Here is a 17,525-nt window from a genome sequence, read left to right as displayed (position 1 = left end):
CCTTTATATTTTTAAAATTGAGTCAAATAACATGTTCGAAGCTGTACAGTCATGCTTTGATAAATGGCAGGTGGCCAGATCAAAAGTTTAACATCTGGCAAAAATAGCACAGTCTTCTGGGTACAAGTCAGAATGTTGAAGAAGGCTAACAACTCTAATGGGGCAAAAGGAAGATGGGTCTGTGCATGGAATTCTTTTAGCTTCTATTTCAGATTCCTCTTAACATTTATCAAAAGGTATGTAATCACTCAAATAGCACACCTGTTGCCAATACTACCAAGAATGTCACTGGGCTGTAATGAATAAGAAAGACCTTTGTGATGTAAATACAACTGATCCTTGTTCAGTTGGTATGGAGTGCTGTAGGGTTTCCTGAAAAAATATCAATTATGCAACTTTTACCTACTAGGATTTCCAAGTGCACACAGAAATCAGCAATGTAGGGGGATGCATAAAGCAATAGGCTGCTGTATGCCTTGGATAAATTGCAGGGGGAAAGAGGTAGCTGCTTCCCAGAAACAAGCTCTCCCCACAGCCAGTAAGTCATGTTCCCAAGGCAACTGGGAGCCACAGGGAAGGCACCTCCCTTAAAGATCCTTGCAAGGAGGGCCCAGCAACTGCCAGCCAATGAGTCTTTTGAGAGTCACTGACTTGGGCTGAGGCAGGAAGTGGTTCCTGTCTTTCAAGCCAGTCACTGGATTTACATTACATGCCATGGGAGGAAAGGAAGGGGAGTCATGGTGTGTTGGGTTATAGTTGAGGTTTTCTAGCTGCGCTCAGGTGAATGATGAACCTGTGGTTAACTCAGAATATGACAGCCAACGTGAGGGGCAACACGAGGGAGTGAAGATTGTGGGGGGAGCAGTTGACCAGCAGCACAGGCCTGAGCACCTCCATACAATGGGAGGCAGTAGATGTACCAGGACCTTTCTTTTGCCTTTTAAAGTTGTAGAAGAAACAGACTATGCCTCTACCCTCTAGAAAAGAACTACAGTTTACTTTTCAAATTTCTCTCAAAAAATATGAAAAGATCCAATTATGTCACATTTCACCTCAAAACTTTTGGTAAACGCCTGTGTCACTAAGTCCCCGAAGGTGATATCTGTAATATGCTACACAAGGCCACAAGTAACATTAAGTGGTACAAATGCAGAGAGAGACACATATGAAGGCTAGAGCTTCACGTTTACAAAGGAATGCTCAGAGTAACAGAACAATCTCCAATACAGTGACAGGCTGAGAGCACAGTCTCATCAGAGTGGGCAGGCAGGCAGCTGCATTGTGGGCTGGGTGATAGGTATGCCATGGCTTTCATTTCTCCATCGTATGTGGCAAGTATGCCCTCTATGCAAAATTGCTTAAAAATTCATGACCTACACCTGCATGCGGTAACTAAAACTTCATGGAAACCCTTAAGAATTTGTACTCAACAGCTTGCTTCAAGTTTTCAACATTCTTAATGTATGAAAGTGCTCAGCATAGCCCTGAAGTTATGTGGAGAAGGGTGTTAGAATAATAAGATTAATAGCTACCATCTATTGAAAACTTACTAGGTGCCAGGCACCACTGTAAGTTTTTACATGTAGTCACTCATTTAATCCTCCCCCAAAACATTGTGATTGGATCTATTGTTACTGAAGAGGAAACTGAGGCCCATCTCAGTCAAGTAACCTGAGCAAGGCTACAGAGTCAGTGGCAGAGCTGGGATCAGAGTGCAGGCGATTAGCTAGAGCTCTCGGTGGGACTGAACGGGAGGCATTCTGCTCACTGCCACCCAAACCCCCCTTCAACCAGAGTAACTGCACTACTGGTCTTCACTTTAGTTGTTGTCTGAAAACAGAATACTGCTACTCAATCTTTGAAAACCACCAGCCTGTGGAAAAGAGCACAGCGCCGGTCATCAGGAGGATAGAAATCTGATCTTGCTCTGGCCTCTTGTTACACACTGTGTCCTTAGGCAAGTCATTTCCAGGCCCTGGGTCCTCATTTTTTTAAAAAAAGAAGGTGTGATAGCTGATGCTCTGGAAGATTTCTACCAAGATTTCTACGATTCCCCTTTAGATCTAACAATACCCTTTGCAAGAAATACAGGGAAAAGCAGAGTATGTTACTGCCATGATGAGGCAATCAGCAAACTCTAGATTGGGGGAAATGCTACAAGATAAATTATCTGGTTCATTAACAAATAAGTTGCCAATTTAACCTACAGATTAAGAGAGTCTCAAGAAGCATATTAACCAACTGCAGTATATGGGCCTTATATACTGTTTCAAACAAGCATGCTATAAAAAGAAATTGAGTCAACTGGAAAAATTTGAGCATTGACTGGATATTTGATGATATCATGGACTTGTTAAATTTTTAGGTATGATAGTGTACTGTTATAACAGTACATGTAAAAGATACATGTTGAAATAACTATTTTATATAGTTTGATATTTGCTTCAAAATAAGTCCTTGATAGAGAAGACAAGGTTATTAATGAAGCAGGATTGGCCCTGAATTGATAATTGTTGAAGTTGAGTGGTAAGGACAGGGAAGTTTACTATATAAATAGTATTTTTGCTACACTCTTTGCATGTTTCAAATTTTTTTATAATAAATACCTTTAAAATGACAACTAATTTTATAAACCTGGTTAAGTCTAACAATTCCTAGATGTGAGTTTCATGAGCCATACTGGTTAAAGACATCCCTTAAATTTGTGCACCTTCACTTCACACCAATGAATCACACCCAAGTCTCTCTATTGCACTTGCTACCCACTATTTAGCAACGCTTACAACCTGCTGTAAATTAATATCTTTATCTTTAGCTGTAAGCTTCACTTATAAAAATCTAATTTAATCAAAGGTTAAGAAACTGGGGCTACTGCCAAGTCCCCCACCCATAGAGAAAAGCATATATTTCCAACTAACACAAAATGAATATAATGGCTTGATGACTTAATTGTTTTCTTCAACAATGCCATTTTAGAATGCGGCTAACAAAGCACTCGGGAGGCTATATTTCAGGGGCAGTTTACATGAGAAAGCCTAACATAACATCATCAGTTCAACCCATTACAGGGAGGGATCAATATTCTAAAGCACGAGAGATCCTTGTGTGGCCCTTCTTGGGAGAGGTGGGGGGCGGTGGGTAGTTAAACTATTGTGTCTCCATCTAAGACTAGAACTCTATGACAATGTAGGCAAAGTTTTAGGAATTACTGATTTTGAACTAAATAATTCATACCCATTCAACTACAGGACATATATCAATACCTAGGAAATACATCATTTTCCAGCTGGATGGTTTGGTTTAAGTAGCTAAAAATTCAGAACAGAACCATGTAATCAAACCAGGAGGGCAGTTCTGTGTCCTTCCTACCTGTCGATAAAATGAAATCCACAATTTTGAAAGTCTGGGGCGGGGGGTTAACTTACATATGTTCAACTTACATATATAATCGGGGATCTGAGGTCAGAGTGTCAATGTTGATGTGCTGTTCCAGTAGACTGTAGGCCAGGATGGGCAAGGATGTGAAGCAGATATTGTACATTGTAAGGTAAGCGGCATCATACAGTGGCTGTAATGACAAACCACAGAAGAGAAAGGTAATGTAACAATCATCTGCAAGAGGATATTTAAGTGTTTAGAAAAAATCACAAGCTAAAACAAGACAGTTTCCTTTCACACCTTTTGTGGCAGCAAAGGAGGTTTTGTAAATAAGGTCACTCTAACTGACCACTATAGAAAAGAAACTAACATACTGTAAGGCATATTAAAATACCCTCCCTTTTAAAATATGATCTTATTCAGAATGTTTACAAGCTATAAGCTCTATTTCTCTTTTTTTAATATATACGCTTTTCTTTTTATTAATTAGTACAAGTAAATTTATATATAAGTATGTGTAAAGGAGAAACTCTTTTTTTAACATCTTTATTGGAGTATAATTGCTTTACAATGGTGTGTTAGTTGCTGCTGTATAACAAAGTGAATCAGCTATACGTATACATATATCCCCATATCTCCTCCCTCTTGCGTCTCTCTCCCACCCTCCCTATCCCACCCTCCCTATCCCACCCCTGTAGGTGGTCGAAAAGCACAGAGCTGATCTCCCTGTGCTATGTGGCTGATAAGCTCTATTTCTAATGGATATTAACTAAGAACTTTTCAAAAGATTTTCAGCGAATGAAGACCAATTAAGTATAAGACAGAAACCCCTTAGGGAAACTAAATATAAGCAGTGGCCAGCCTGTGTCAGTTTTTTGGGTTAATATTTTACATGGTTTTAAATATCACTATCACCTTCTCCAGAGTATATTTATGATATTGAATGTGGCCATTTACTAAGGATTAAATAAATATTCACAAAAATAAAAGCTAAATATATTCACATGGTCATGACTCTTACTGGTCCTGAATTCCCTAGGCTCCAGACCAAAATTTCCAACTTCCTGCTGGTTGTCCCACAGGACAACCTGCAATTCAAAACGTCTAAAACCAAACTCATTAACTTTCCCTTTAAATCTACTTCTTCCCATGTCCCCTACCTCAGTGAGTGGCCCCACAATGTCCTCAACCCCAGTATCTACCCTGGTGCCTGGTACCCCTTAGGTGCTCAAGAAATCTTTTGAAATGAGTGATTCTCTTCCTACCTCACTAGCCCTTCCTTCTCAGGCGCCTCTTCTCCCTGAGCCCTCCGTGTTGGAGTGTTCCAGCACTCGGTGTTTGGAACTTTATTTATGCTCGCTCTCTAGGTGATCTCATTTAGTCCTGTGGTTTTAATATAACCCATTCACTGAAAATTCCCATATCTAGCCTAAACCTGTCCCATATATCCAACTGCCCACTTGATATCTCCTCTTGGGTGTCTAGCATATTTCAAACTTACGTCCAAGACTGAATTCCTGACCTGCCCTCACCTCAAACCTGCTCCTCCTGAAGTCTTCCGCATCTCAGGAAAGGGCAACAAAATCTTTTTGATCAACCAGAACCGAAATCTTGGATTCATCCTTGACTCTTCTCTTTTTCACAAGCCACATCCAATCTATTAAGCACCATTTACTAGCTCCACTTTCAAATACATTCAGAACCACATCACTTCTTAGCCCCTCCACTGTGACCACTCTGCAAGCCTTTGATTGGTCTCCCGGCTTCTCCCCTTGACCTGCAGTCTATTCTCAACACAATGGCCCAAGTAGCTCTACTGGAAAATAAGTCAAATCAAATCATTGTTTTGTTCAAACTCTCCAGTGGATTCCTTTATCTCTGAAAGTAAAGAAGCTCCTACAATGGTGGGGATATAAAGTCCTACTCCTCGATCCAGCTTCTTACCTGTCTGTTACCTTCTTAGTGAGACCAACCTTGATTTACCTTGCCACTTCCTCTCTCTTGAACACATTCCCCCCAATCCTGTGCCCCCCCATAGTACTAATCACCTTTTAACTTACATGATAAATTTATTATGTTTACTGCCTCTCTCTTCACACTAGAATTTAAGCTCTATTTATTGATTGATAGCTGTAGCTTGAGAAAAAGCAAAGCAGCCCCTGACATTCAAGAGCTGGTCCGGCACTCACAGCTAGGCACTGGTGCTCTGTGGAACATGAACAATTTCGCAGAACAGCAACATCAAACAAGGCCACTGTGTGACCTCGATGTATCGAGACAAAAACACTCTGCAATCACGTTTGAACACAGACAGAATATAAATATTGTCCAAATCACAACAATGACCAACATCTACATTCTGGCTGATTTGGGTGACTATTGCCTCTTGACCAATGACATGTTGGCTTCCTGGATAAGATTTACTAACATGCTTAGTCATAAAATTACCCCCATCTGCTAACAGCACCCAGCAAGGCCCTACTCCTTAAACCCTTCCACAAATCACCTAACTCAAGCCCAAATCTTACAAGACTTTTCTAACACTCGCTTCCTAAGAGGCCCTACTGTTCCTCATGGTGTACACTCTTGTTGCATTGAGTAATGAACCTAATGTGATCAACTACAAGTGTTTTACTGGCTTTGACAATCTGGAACTCCTAGAACAGAGCTTGGCATGTAGAAAGCATTCAGTAAATATTGGATGAATGAATGACTAGAGACTGGAAGCTAAAACATATTTGTAAAGGACTGATCTGATATTGTAAATATTCCTTTATTGAAAAAAATATTAAGGTTTTTATAATGAACCTTGTTTTGAAGCTAATACTTATTGAGTTTAGTATTTTCTACACAGTGCTAGATGTTGTCATGCAACCACCATCTGTGACCTGAATAAATAATATTGCATAGTCACATGTATTTTTCACATATATAAAGTGTTTTTTGATTACTAAAATGCATTTAAATGTGACACAAATTGGACTTCCCTGGTGGCCCAGTGGTTAAGAATCTGTCTGCCAATGCAGGGGACACGGGTTCGAGCCCTGGTCTGGGAAGATCCCACGTGCTACGGAGCAACTAAGCCCGTGCACCACAACTACTGAGCCTGCGCTCTAGAGCCCGTGCGCCACAACTACTGAAGCCCGCACGCCTAGAGTCTGTGCTCCACAACAAGAGAAGCCACTGCAATGAGAAGCCTGCGCACCACAATAAAGAGTAGCCCCCGCTTGTGGCAACTAGAGAAAGCCCACACACAGCAATGAAGACCCAATGCAGCCAAAAATAAAATAAATAAAATAAACTTATAAAAACAAAACAAAACAGGTTTAGTTGATAATACTGTTTCTTGTTATACCTGTTATAAAGGGTATCTTTTCATGCAGAAGAAAGTCCAGTACTAACCTAGGCTTTGCTAAACAAAGAGTTGCTTTTTGCTTAAATAATCTGCATCCTGGTCCCATTTCTACATTCTCCATAGCTCACTCTCCAAGTACCAGAGTTGCAGAGAACACCTGAAGTAGACCTGAAGTGAAAAAGGCTGACTACCTATATGTATTCCACAAATATTTGCAATAAAGTTCTCTACATTCAGCACAAGGCCAAAGTGAAAACTAAAGATATGTATAATACATCACTACCTCAGAGAGACCTTCCTTTTACGTGGTATACTTTTCCTAAGATGTTTGCCTAGCTCCTTCCCTCACCTCCTCTAAATCTCTGCCCAAATGTCACCTCATCAGAGAGAGCTCTCCAGGTCAGTTTGTCTAAAACAGCAGCTCTCTTCCCCAGTCACATTCTATCCATTTATTATGCTTTTTGTTCTCCTTCAGAGCATATATCAGTACCCAACATAATATGTTTGTCTGTCTGATTGCTGTCTGTCTCTCCCCCTATCACTCACTGTACCCACAAGCTCTATGTGGTAAAGAGTTTTGATCACTGTTATATCCCTGGCACTTAGCCTGGCACACAGTAGGCACTCAAGAAGTATTTGTTAAATGAATGAAAGTACCAGTTGAGCAACTGAAGAAGGCAAACATCAAGTCCTGTGGGAACCTAAGCAGACCCCCAGACCCCCAACAGCCCAGGGTTTTATAGGGAATAAGTACTTTCTTTCCTCATACAACTTGTGCTTGGTAAACATGGTTTAAAAAGCTAACTTCCCTTTATCACTTTGCTACAAAATTTGAAAATGTCCCTTTAAACTTGCATTCATCATCCAAGGAAGTGAGGAATTACAAACATTTTGATCAATAGTAATCTGAATGTTCAAGAAAAGTAGATTCATCAGAGTTTATAAAACTCTCTGTTACCAATACTGTTAGCTTTGCATACAAGAAGGCTGATAGTACTTTCTACAGTCGGTAGATGATTAATTCATAAAGGGATCGGCTTAACTGGCATCATGGGGCTTATGACATGGCACTGATGTAAGAGACAGCATACCAAATGGCAAAGAGGCAAGTTCAAGAGAAAGAAAGCAGGGACTTCCCTGGTGGTCCAGTGGCTAAGACTCCATGCTCCCAATACAGGGGGCCCGGGTTTGATCCCTGGTCAGGGAACTAGATTCCACATGCCACAGCTAAGAGTTCAGATGCTGCAACTAAAGATCCTGCATGCCACAACTAAGACCCAGTGCAGCCAAACAAACAAACAAATAAATAAATAGAGTCACTTCCCATTGAGAAGAATACATTATCTTAAAAATACTGCCAAGAGGGCTTTCCTGGTGGCACAGTGGTTGAGAGTCCGCCTGCCAATGCAGGGGACACGGGTTCGTGCCCCGAACCGGGAAGATCCCACATGTCGTGGAGCGGCTAGGCCCGTGAGCCATGGCTGCTGAGCCTGCGCATCCAGAGCCTGTGCTCCGCAAGGGGAGAGGCCAGAACAGTGAGAGGCCCGCCTACAGCAAAAAAAAAAAAAAAAAAAAAAAAAAAAAACTGCCAAGAAATTAGGAAAAAATCACTTCCTATCATGAGGAATGGAATATGCCTTGAAATTGAGAAAATCAGTCTCTAATAGCTGTGATGATGTTACCAGCAGCTCATTTGGTAAAAATCACTGAATTGCTCATAGATTAAGTACAAAATTTCTGAGTCATTGAGCATTATAGCTCCTTTACGTAGCTATACTTCCACTAGAAGCAATGCAAAATACAGTTCAGCTGTTAAAACAAACCTACAAACATGCCTGCCCATCCCCCACTTATGTATCAAGTTAACATATAGCATATTCTATATGTGAAAAATGTTCAGAAAACTACAGAGGGCTAAAAGTGTAGAATTGCTTAACTAATCCAAGGCTTTATCCAGGAATCACAGCTTCTTTGCTAGCTTAAACATCAATGTTTTTCTAGAGAATCAACCTGAGAAAATGCAAAGGTATGAGATTTTATTTGATGAAATAATAAACTGTAACATTTTTGGATTATTGGAAGACATTGTGTACACTAACAAAAATAAAAAAAAAATACTTTTTAATGGATCTCAATTCCAACAGGACATACCAAATAACTTTCAAAAATAAAATAAGACCATTACTAAAGCACAGATATAAAATTTTGCTATTGTCAAAAACCAGGCCAAGAAGATCAACTGTTGAACTAAGAAAAAAAAAAACCCTTTTACGTTGGGCATACCTCTCTAATCTCTACAATCCAATACATAAAAGGTAATTAATAGCAAATATAAACTACATTACAGAGATTGGTTCAAGATGGTGAACTGGAAGGACGTGCTCTCACTCCCTCTTGCAAGAGCACCAGAATCACAACTAACTGCTGAACAATCATCAACAGGAAGACACTGGAACTCACCAAAAAACGATACCCCACATCCAAAGACAAAGGAGAAGCCGCAATGAGACGGCAGGAGGGGGTGCAATCACAATAAAATCAATCCCATAACCGCTTGGTGGGTGACACAAACTGGAGAACAATTATACCAAAGAAGTCCACCCACTGGAGTGAAGGTTCTGAGCCCCACGTCAGGCTTCCCAACTTGGGGGTCCGGTAATGGGAGGAGGAATTCCTAGAGAATCAGACTTTGAAGGCTAGCAGGATTTGATTGCAGGACTTTGACAGGACTGGGGGAAACAGAGACTCCACTCTTGGCGGGCACACACAAAGTAGTGTGCACATCAGGACCCAGGGGAAGGAGCAGTGACCCCTAGGAGACTGAACTAGACCTAACTGCTAGTGTTGGAGGGTTTCCTGCAGAGGTGGGGGGTGGCTGTGTTTCACCGTGAGGACAAGGACACTGGCAGCAGAAGTTCTGGGAAGTACTCCTTGGCATGAGCCCTCCCAGAGGCCACCATTAGCCCCACCAAAGAGCAAAGAGCCTGGTAGGCTCCAGTGCTGGGTCGCCCCAGGCTAAACAACCAAACAGGGAGGGAACCCAGCCCCACCCATCAGCAGACAAGCAGATTAAAGTTTTACTGAGCTCTGCCCACCAGAGCAACACCCAGCTCTACCCACCACCAGTCCCTCCCATCAGGAAGCTTGCACAAGCCTCTTAGATAACCTCATCCACCAGAGGGCAGACAGCAGAAGCAAGAACTACAATCCTGCAGCCTGTGGAACAAAAACCACATTCACAGAAAGAGAGGCAAGATGAAAAGGCAGAGGGCTATGTACCAGATGAAGGACCAAGATAAAACCCCAGAAAAACAACTAAATGAAGTGGAGATAGGCAACCTTCCAGAAAAAGAATTCAGAATAATTATAGTGAAGATGATCCAGGGCCTCAGAAAAAGAATGGAGGCAAAGATCGGGAAGATGCAATAAATATTTAACAAAGACATAGAAGAATTAAAGAACAAACAAACAGAGATGAACAATACAATAAATGAAATGAAAACTCACTAGAAGGAATCAATAGCAGAATAACTGAGGCAGAAGAACGGATAAGTGACCTGGAAGACAGAATGGTGGAATTCACTGCTGTGGAACAGAATAAAGAAAAAAGAATGAAAATAAATGAAGACAGCCTAAGAGACCTCTGGGACAACACTGAACGCAACAACATTTGCATTATAGGGGTCCCAGAAGGAGAAGAGAGAGAGAAAGGACCCAAGAAAATATTTGAAGAGATTATAGCCAAAAACTTCCCTAATATGGGAAAGGAAATAGCCACCCAAGTCCAGGAAGTGCAGAGACTCCAATATAGGATAAACCCAAGGAGAAACATGCCAAAACACAGAGTAATCAAATTGGCAAAAATTAAAGAGAAAGAAAAATTATTCAAAGCAGCAAGGGAAAAATGACAAATAACATACAAGGGAACTCCCATGAGGTGAACAGCTGATTTCTCAGCAGAAACTCTACAAGCCAGAAGGGAGTGGCATGATATACTTAAAGCGATGAAAGGGAAGAACCTACAACCAAGATTACTCTACCCTGCAAGGATCTCATTCAGATTCTATAGAGAAATCAAAAGCTTTACAGACAAGCAAAAGCTGAGAGAATTCAGCACCACCAAACCAGCTCTACAAAAAATGGTAAAGGAACTTCTCTAAGTGGGAAACAGAAGAGAAGAAAAGGACCTACAAAAACAAACCCAAAACAATTAAGAAAATGGTCATAGGAACATACAAATTGATAATTACCTTAAACGTGAATGGATTAAATGCTCCAACCAAAAGACAGAGGCTTGATGAATGGATACAAAAACAAGACTCATATATATGCTGTCTACAAGAGACCCACTTCAGACCTAGGGACACATACAGACTGAAAGTGAGGGGATGGAAAAAGATATGCCATGCAAATGGAAATCAAAAGAAATCTGGAGTAGCAATACTCATATCAGATAAAATAGACTTTAAAATAAAGAATGTTACAAGAGACAAGGAAGGGCACTACATAATGATCAAGGGATCAATCCAAGAAGAAGATATAACAATTATAAATATATATGCACCCGACAAAGGAGCACCTCAGTACATAAGGCAACTGCTAACAGCTATAAAAGAGGAAATTGACAGTAACACAATAATAGTGGGGGACTATAACACCTCACTTACACCAATGGACAGATCATCCAAACAGAAAATTAATAAGGAAACACAAGCTTTAAATGACACAATAGACCAGATAGGTTTAATTGATATTTATAGGACATTCCATCCAAAAACAGCAGATTACACTTTCTTCTCAAGTGCACATGGAACATTCTCCAGGATAGATCACACCTTGGGGCACAAATCAAGCCTCAGTAAATTTAAGAAAATTGAAATCATATCAAGCATCTTTTCTGACCACAACGCTATGAGATTAGAAATGAATTACAGGGAAAAAAACGTAAAAAACACAAACACATGGAGGCTAAACAATACATTACTAAATAACCAAGAGATCACTGAAGAAATCAAAGAGGAAATTAAAAACTACCTAGAGACAAATGACAATGAAAACACGACAATCCAAAGCCTATGGGATGCAGCAAAAGCAGTTCTAAGAGGGAATTTTATAGCTATACAAGCCTACCTCAAGAAACAAGAATAACCTCAAGTAAACAATCTAACCTTACACTTAAAGGAACTAGAGAAAGAAGAACAAACAAAACCCAAAGTTAGCAGAAGGAAAGAAATCATAAAGATCAGAGCAGAAATACATGAAATAGAAACAAAGGAAACAATAGCAAAGAGCAATAAAACCGAAGGTGGGTTCTTTGAGAAGATAAACAAAATTGATAAACCTTTTGCTAGACTCATCAAGAAAAAGAGGGAGAGGACTCAAATCAATAAAATTAGAAATGAAAAAGGAGAAGTTACAACAGTCACCGCAGAAATACAAAGCATCCTAAGAGACTACTACAGGCAACTCTATGCCAATAAAATGGACAATCTGGAAGAAATGGACAAATTCTTAGAAAGGTATAACCTTCCAAGGCTGAACCAGGAAGAAATAGAAAATATGAACAGACCAATCACAAGTAATGAAACTCTGATTAAAAATCTGCCAACAAACAAAAGCCCAGGACCAGATGGCTTCACAGGCGAATTCTATCAAATATTTAGAGAAGAGCTAACACCCATTCTTCTCACACTCTTCCAAAAAATTGAAGAGGAGGGAACACTCCCAAACTCATTCTATGAGGCCACCATCACCCTGATACCAAAACCAGACAAAGATACTACAGAACAAGAAAATTACAGACCAATATCACTGATGAATATAGATGCAGAAATCCTCAACAAAATACTAGCAAACAGAATCCAACAACACATTAAAAGGATCATATACCGTGATCAAGTGGGATTTATCACAGGGTTGCAAAGATTCTTCAGTACATGCAAATCAATCAATGTGATACACCATATTAACAAATTGAAGAATAAAAACCATATGATCATCTCAACAGATGCAGAAAAAGCTTTTGACAAAATTCAACACCCATTTATGATAAAAACTCTCCAAAAAGTGGGCACAGAGGGAACCTACCTCAACATAATAAAGGCCATATACAACAAACACACAGCAAACCTCATTCTCAATGGTGAAAAGCCAAATGCATTTCCTCTAAGATCAGGAACAATGGGCTTCCCTGGTGGCGCAGTGGTTGAGAGTCCGCCTGCTGATGCAGGGGATACGGGTTCGTGCCCTGGTTCTGGAGGATCCCATAGGCTGCGGAGCGGCTGGGCCCGTGAGCCACGGCCGCTGAGCCTGCGCGTCCGGAGCCTGCGCTCCACGATGGGAGAGGCCACAGCAGTGAGAGGCCCGCGTACAGCAAAAAAAAAAAAAAAAAAAAAAAGATCAGGAACAAGACAAGGATGCCCACTCTTGCCACTATTATTCAACATAGTTTTGGAAGTCCTAGCCACGGCAATCAGAGAAGAAAAAGAAATAAAAGGAATACAAATTGGAAAAGAAGTAAAACAGTCACTGCTTGCAGATGACATGATACTATACATAGAGAATCCTAATGATGCTACCAGAAAACTACTGGAGCTAATCAATGAATTTCATAAAGTTGCAGGATACAAAATTGATGCACAGAAATCTCTTGCATTCCTATACACTAACAATGAAAGATCACAAAGAGAAATTAAGGAAACAGTCACATTCACCATTGCAACAAAAAGAATAAAATACTGAGGAGGAAACCTACCTAAGGAGGTAAAAGACCTGTACTCAGAAAACTATAAGACACTCATGAAAGAAATCAAAGATGACACAAACAGATGGAGAGACATATCATGTTCTTGGATTGGAAGGATCAACGTTGTGAAAATGACTATACTACTCAAAGCAATCTACAGATCCAATGCAATACCTATCAAATTACCAGTGGCATTTTCTACAGAACTGGAAGAAAAAAATCTTAAAATTTGTATGGAGACAAAAAAGACCCTGAACAGCCAAAGCAGTCTTGATGGAAAAAAGCAGAGCTGGAGGAATCAGACTCCCTGACTTCAGACTATACTACAAAGCTACAGTAATCAGGGCCTTCCCTGATGGTGCAGTGGTTACGAATCTGCCTGTCAATGCAGGGGACACGGGTTCGAGCCCTGGTCCGGGAAGATCCCACGTGCCGCGGAGCAACTAAGCCCATCCACCACAACTACTAAGCCTGCGCTCTAGAGCCCGCGAGCCACAACTACTGAAGCCTGTGCACCTAGAGCCCATGCTCCACAATAAGAGAAGCCACCACAGTGAGAAGCCTGCGCACCTCAATGAAGAGTAGCCCCTGTTCACCACAACTAGAGAAAGCCCGCACGCAGCAACGAAGACCCAACACAGCCAAAAATAAATTAAAAAATAAAATAAAATAAATTAAATTCGTTAAAAAAAGCTACAGTAATCAAGACAATATGGCACTGGCACAAAAACAGAAATAGATCAATGGAACAGGATAGAAAGCCCAGAGATAAACCCACGCACCTATGGTCAACTAATCTATGATAAAGGAGGCAAGGATATACAATGGAGAAAAGACAGTGTCTTCAATAAGTGGTGCTGGGAAAACTGGACAGTTACATGTAAAAGAATGAAACTGGAACACTCCCTAACACCACACACAAAAATAAACTCAAAATGAATTAAAGACCTAAATGTAAGATCGGACATTGTAAAACTCTTAGAGGAAAACACAGGAAGAACACTCTTTGGCATAAATCACAGCAAGATCTTTTTTGATCCACCTCCTAGAGTAATGGAAATAATAACAAAAATAAACAAATGGGGCCTAATGAAACTTAAAACCTTTTGCACAGCAAAGGAAACTACAAACAAGATGAAAAGAACTCTCAGAATGGGAGAAATTATTTCCAAACGAATCAACTGACAAAGGATTAATCTCCAAAATACATAAACAGCTCATGCAGCTCAATATTAAAAAAAGAAACAACCCAACCAAAAAATAGGCAGAAGACCTAAATAGACATTTCTCCAAAGAAGACATACAGATGACCATGAAGCACTTGAAAAGCTGCTCAACATCACTAATTATTAGAGAAATGCAAATCAAAACTATAATCAGGTACCACCTCATACCGGTTAGAATGCGCATCATCAGAAAACCTACAAACAACAAATGTTAGGGAGGGTGTGGAGAAAAGGGAACCCTCTTGCACTGTTGGTGGGAATGTAAATTGATACAGCCACTATGGAGAACAGTATGGAGGTTCCTTAAAATACTAAAAATAGAATTACCATACAACCCAGCAATCCCAGTACTGGGCATATACCCAGAGAAAAACATAATTCAAAAAAAAAAGGACCCCAATGTTCATTGCAGCACTATTTACAATAACCAGTTCATGGAAGCAACGTAAATGCCCATTGACAGACAAATGGATAAAGAAGATGTGGTACGTATATACAATGGAATATTACTCAGCCATAAAAAGGAACGAAATGAGTCATTTGTAGAGATGTGGATGGACCTAGAGGCTGTCATACAGAGTGAAGTAAGTCAGAAAGAGAAAAACAAATATCATACATTAATGCATATATGTGGAATCTAGAGAAATGGTATGGATGGACTGGTTTGCAAGGCAGAAATAGAGACATAGATGCAGAGAACTAACATATGGACACCAAGGGCGGAAAGTCGCGGGGGGGTGGTCGTGGTGGTGGGATGAATTGGGAGAGTGGGATTGACATATATGCACTAATATGTATAAAATAGATAACTAATAAGAACCTGATGTATAAAAAATAAAAAATAACTAAAAAAAAACCCTAACATTTCTGTGGAAACTATTATATGTATGTATTGCTGAATCACCTTGCTCTACACCAGAAACTAACACAACCTTGTAAATCAACTATACTTCAATAAAATAAATTTAAACAAAACAACAACAACAACAAAAAACAAACAGAAAAACTACATTACAGGAAATACCTAGGGAAACAAACCTGTTGTGAGAATCCACAGAAGAACTGGTACAAAAATTGTGGCAAAATGAAACAAAGGTTCTGGAAAAAAAAATGAAGAAAAGGGTTAATGCTTTTCACTTGATCAACTTTCTAAAGTAAAACAGGAAACTCTACTCCAGATAGTCTACAGGCAGTCCTAAGTCCTTCTAATGTCACAATGCAATAAACTTCTACTCCAGAATTGTAAGGAAACAATTCAAAACAAACCATTACATTCATATTAATACCAACTTTTGCCCTACCAAGGCAGAAGAGGACCTCACTTACTTTATGAGACCCTCTTGCTATTCTTCTAGGGAAGAAATGAGCTCATATAATATGAACACCTAATGCTACTGTACCTTAAATGCCAAGTGGGTTTGCAAAATCATCACAAAGTAGACTGACATAAAGCCGTAAGTCTATATTTAAAAGTCAATTAATGCCAATAAGTAGTCAGGAAATTATAGTGTACGTTGACACGAACAAGTATCAACTAATGCTTTACTGCCTCATCAAACAATTAACTGTTATTATTGATCACCTACTATGTGTAAAGATGACGCTGTGGTGATACAAAAAACAAGACTTCTTACTTCTAAGGGATTTATCATTTAACTGGGAGAACACTAAAAACAAACATATTAAAAAAATACAAGCTGAGAATTCATAAGGCAGTAAAAGCCACTAGGTAAGATGATAAATACTAAAATTAACGTCTTCAGGCAAAACCACCAGAACTAATATTTTCAAATGAGTGCTGTCCTTCAGTACAGGCTGTGACTGTATTTCAGCGCTGCTGTCACTTGTTCATGGTGTCTCTGGATTTCTCTTAGGGCAGCACCTTCAATAGCTCTATTTTTTTTTAATAAATACATTTATTTATTTTTGGCTGCGTTGGGTCTTCATTGCTGTGCACGGGCTTTCTCTAGTTATGGCGAGCGGGGGCTACTCTTTCTTGTGGTCCATGGCCTTCTCATTGCAGCGGCTTCTCTTGTTGTGGAGCACAGGCTCTAGGGCATGCAGGCTTCAGTAGCTGTGGCACGTGGGCTCAGTAGTTGTGGCTTGTGGGCTCTGGAGCGCAGGCTCAGTAGTTGTGGCGCATGGGCTTAGCTGTTCCACGACATGTGGGATCTTCCCGGACCAGGGCTTGAACCCGTGTCCCCTTCATTGGTAGGCAGATTCTTAACCACTGCACCACCAGGAAGTCCCCAATAGCCCATTTTTGAGTCATGTCAAAAAACCAGTCTCTTTCCTCCTCTCACACATTCTCACTTAGCTAATTTACAAGGCTGGGAGACTTGAGGCTGTTTTAAAAATCCAATGGATCATTAAAGCATGAACAACTGCAGCAGCTGAGGATATTTAGGTAAATATACACTGCAGGCTCTGGAGGACATTTCTACAGAAAACTGCTACATGTATTTTGAATAAGTCCTACAGCACCAGAGTGTTGGAGCTCCCAAGGTTATCACCTGGAAGGGCAACACTCATTCGTATGTATCAGTTCTGGCAGAATACAAAATACTGTCTGTAGCCTTTCTAGAGTCATACTTTATGTATACAAAAGAAGTGTTCTGAGGTTGGAAGAGGCAGTGCTTGGTGTGGATTATGGGGCTGCTTTGTTGGAAGGGGAGGTCTGACCCTCCCATTAGAATAACAGTTCCATGAAAACAGGGACTTCGCCTGTCTTATTCCATTATGAATTCTCAAGCGCCTGAAACAATGCTTGGCACATGGTAACACATTCAAACATATTTGTTGATTGAATAAATAAAGAAGT

At 40.2% G+C, this 17,525-nt stretch overlaps 1 protein-coding gene across 3 annotated transcripts in view; it reads right to left on the bottom strand.

Annotated features, from left to right (window-relative positions):
* Window positions 1–17,525, bottom strand: part of ATP11C (ATPase phospholipid transporting 11C (ATP11C blood group)) — a 167,422-nt gene that overhangs the window by 20,905 nt on the left and 128,992 nt on the right. For all 3 annotated transcript variants that reach the window (XM_081223177.1, XM_081223176.1, XM_081223178.1), the window contains exons 23-24: window positions 15,743–15,802; window positions 3,441–3,568 (exon numbers count right to left, since the gene is read on the bottom strand). In XM_081223177.1, the coding sequence (XP_081079303.1) occupies window positions 3,441–3,568; window positions 15,743–15,802 (188 nt within the window). The remainder of the gene's footprint in view (window positions 1–3,440; window positions 3,569–15,742; window positions 15,803–17,525) is intronic.

The sequence above is a fragment of the Mesoplodon bidens genome (genome assembly GCF_964165515.1).
Source record: "Mesoplodon bidens genome assembly, chromosome: X".
NCBI classification, from domain to species: domain Eukaryota; kingdom Metazoa; phylum Chordata; class Mammalia; order Artiodactyla; family Ziphiidae; genus Mesoplodon; species Mesoplodon bidens.
Note: the sequence above shows the minus strand (reverse complement) of the source record. Positions and strands in the feature narration are given on the sequence as shown.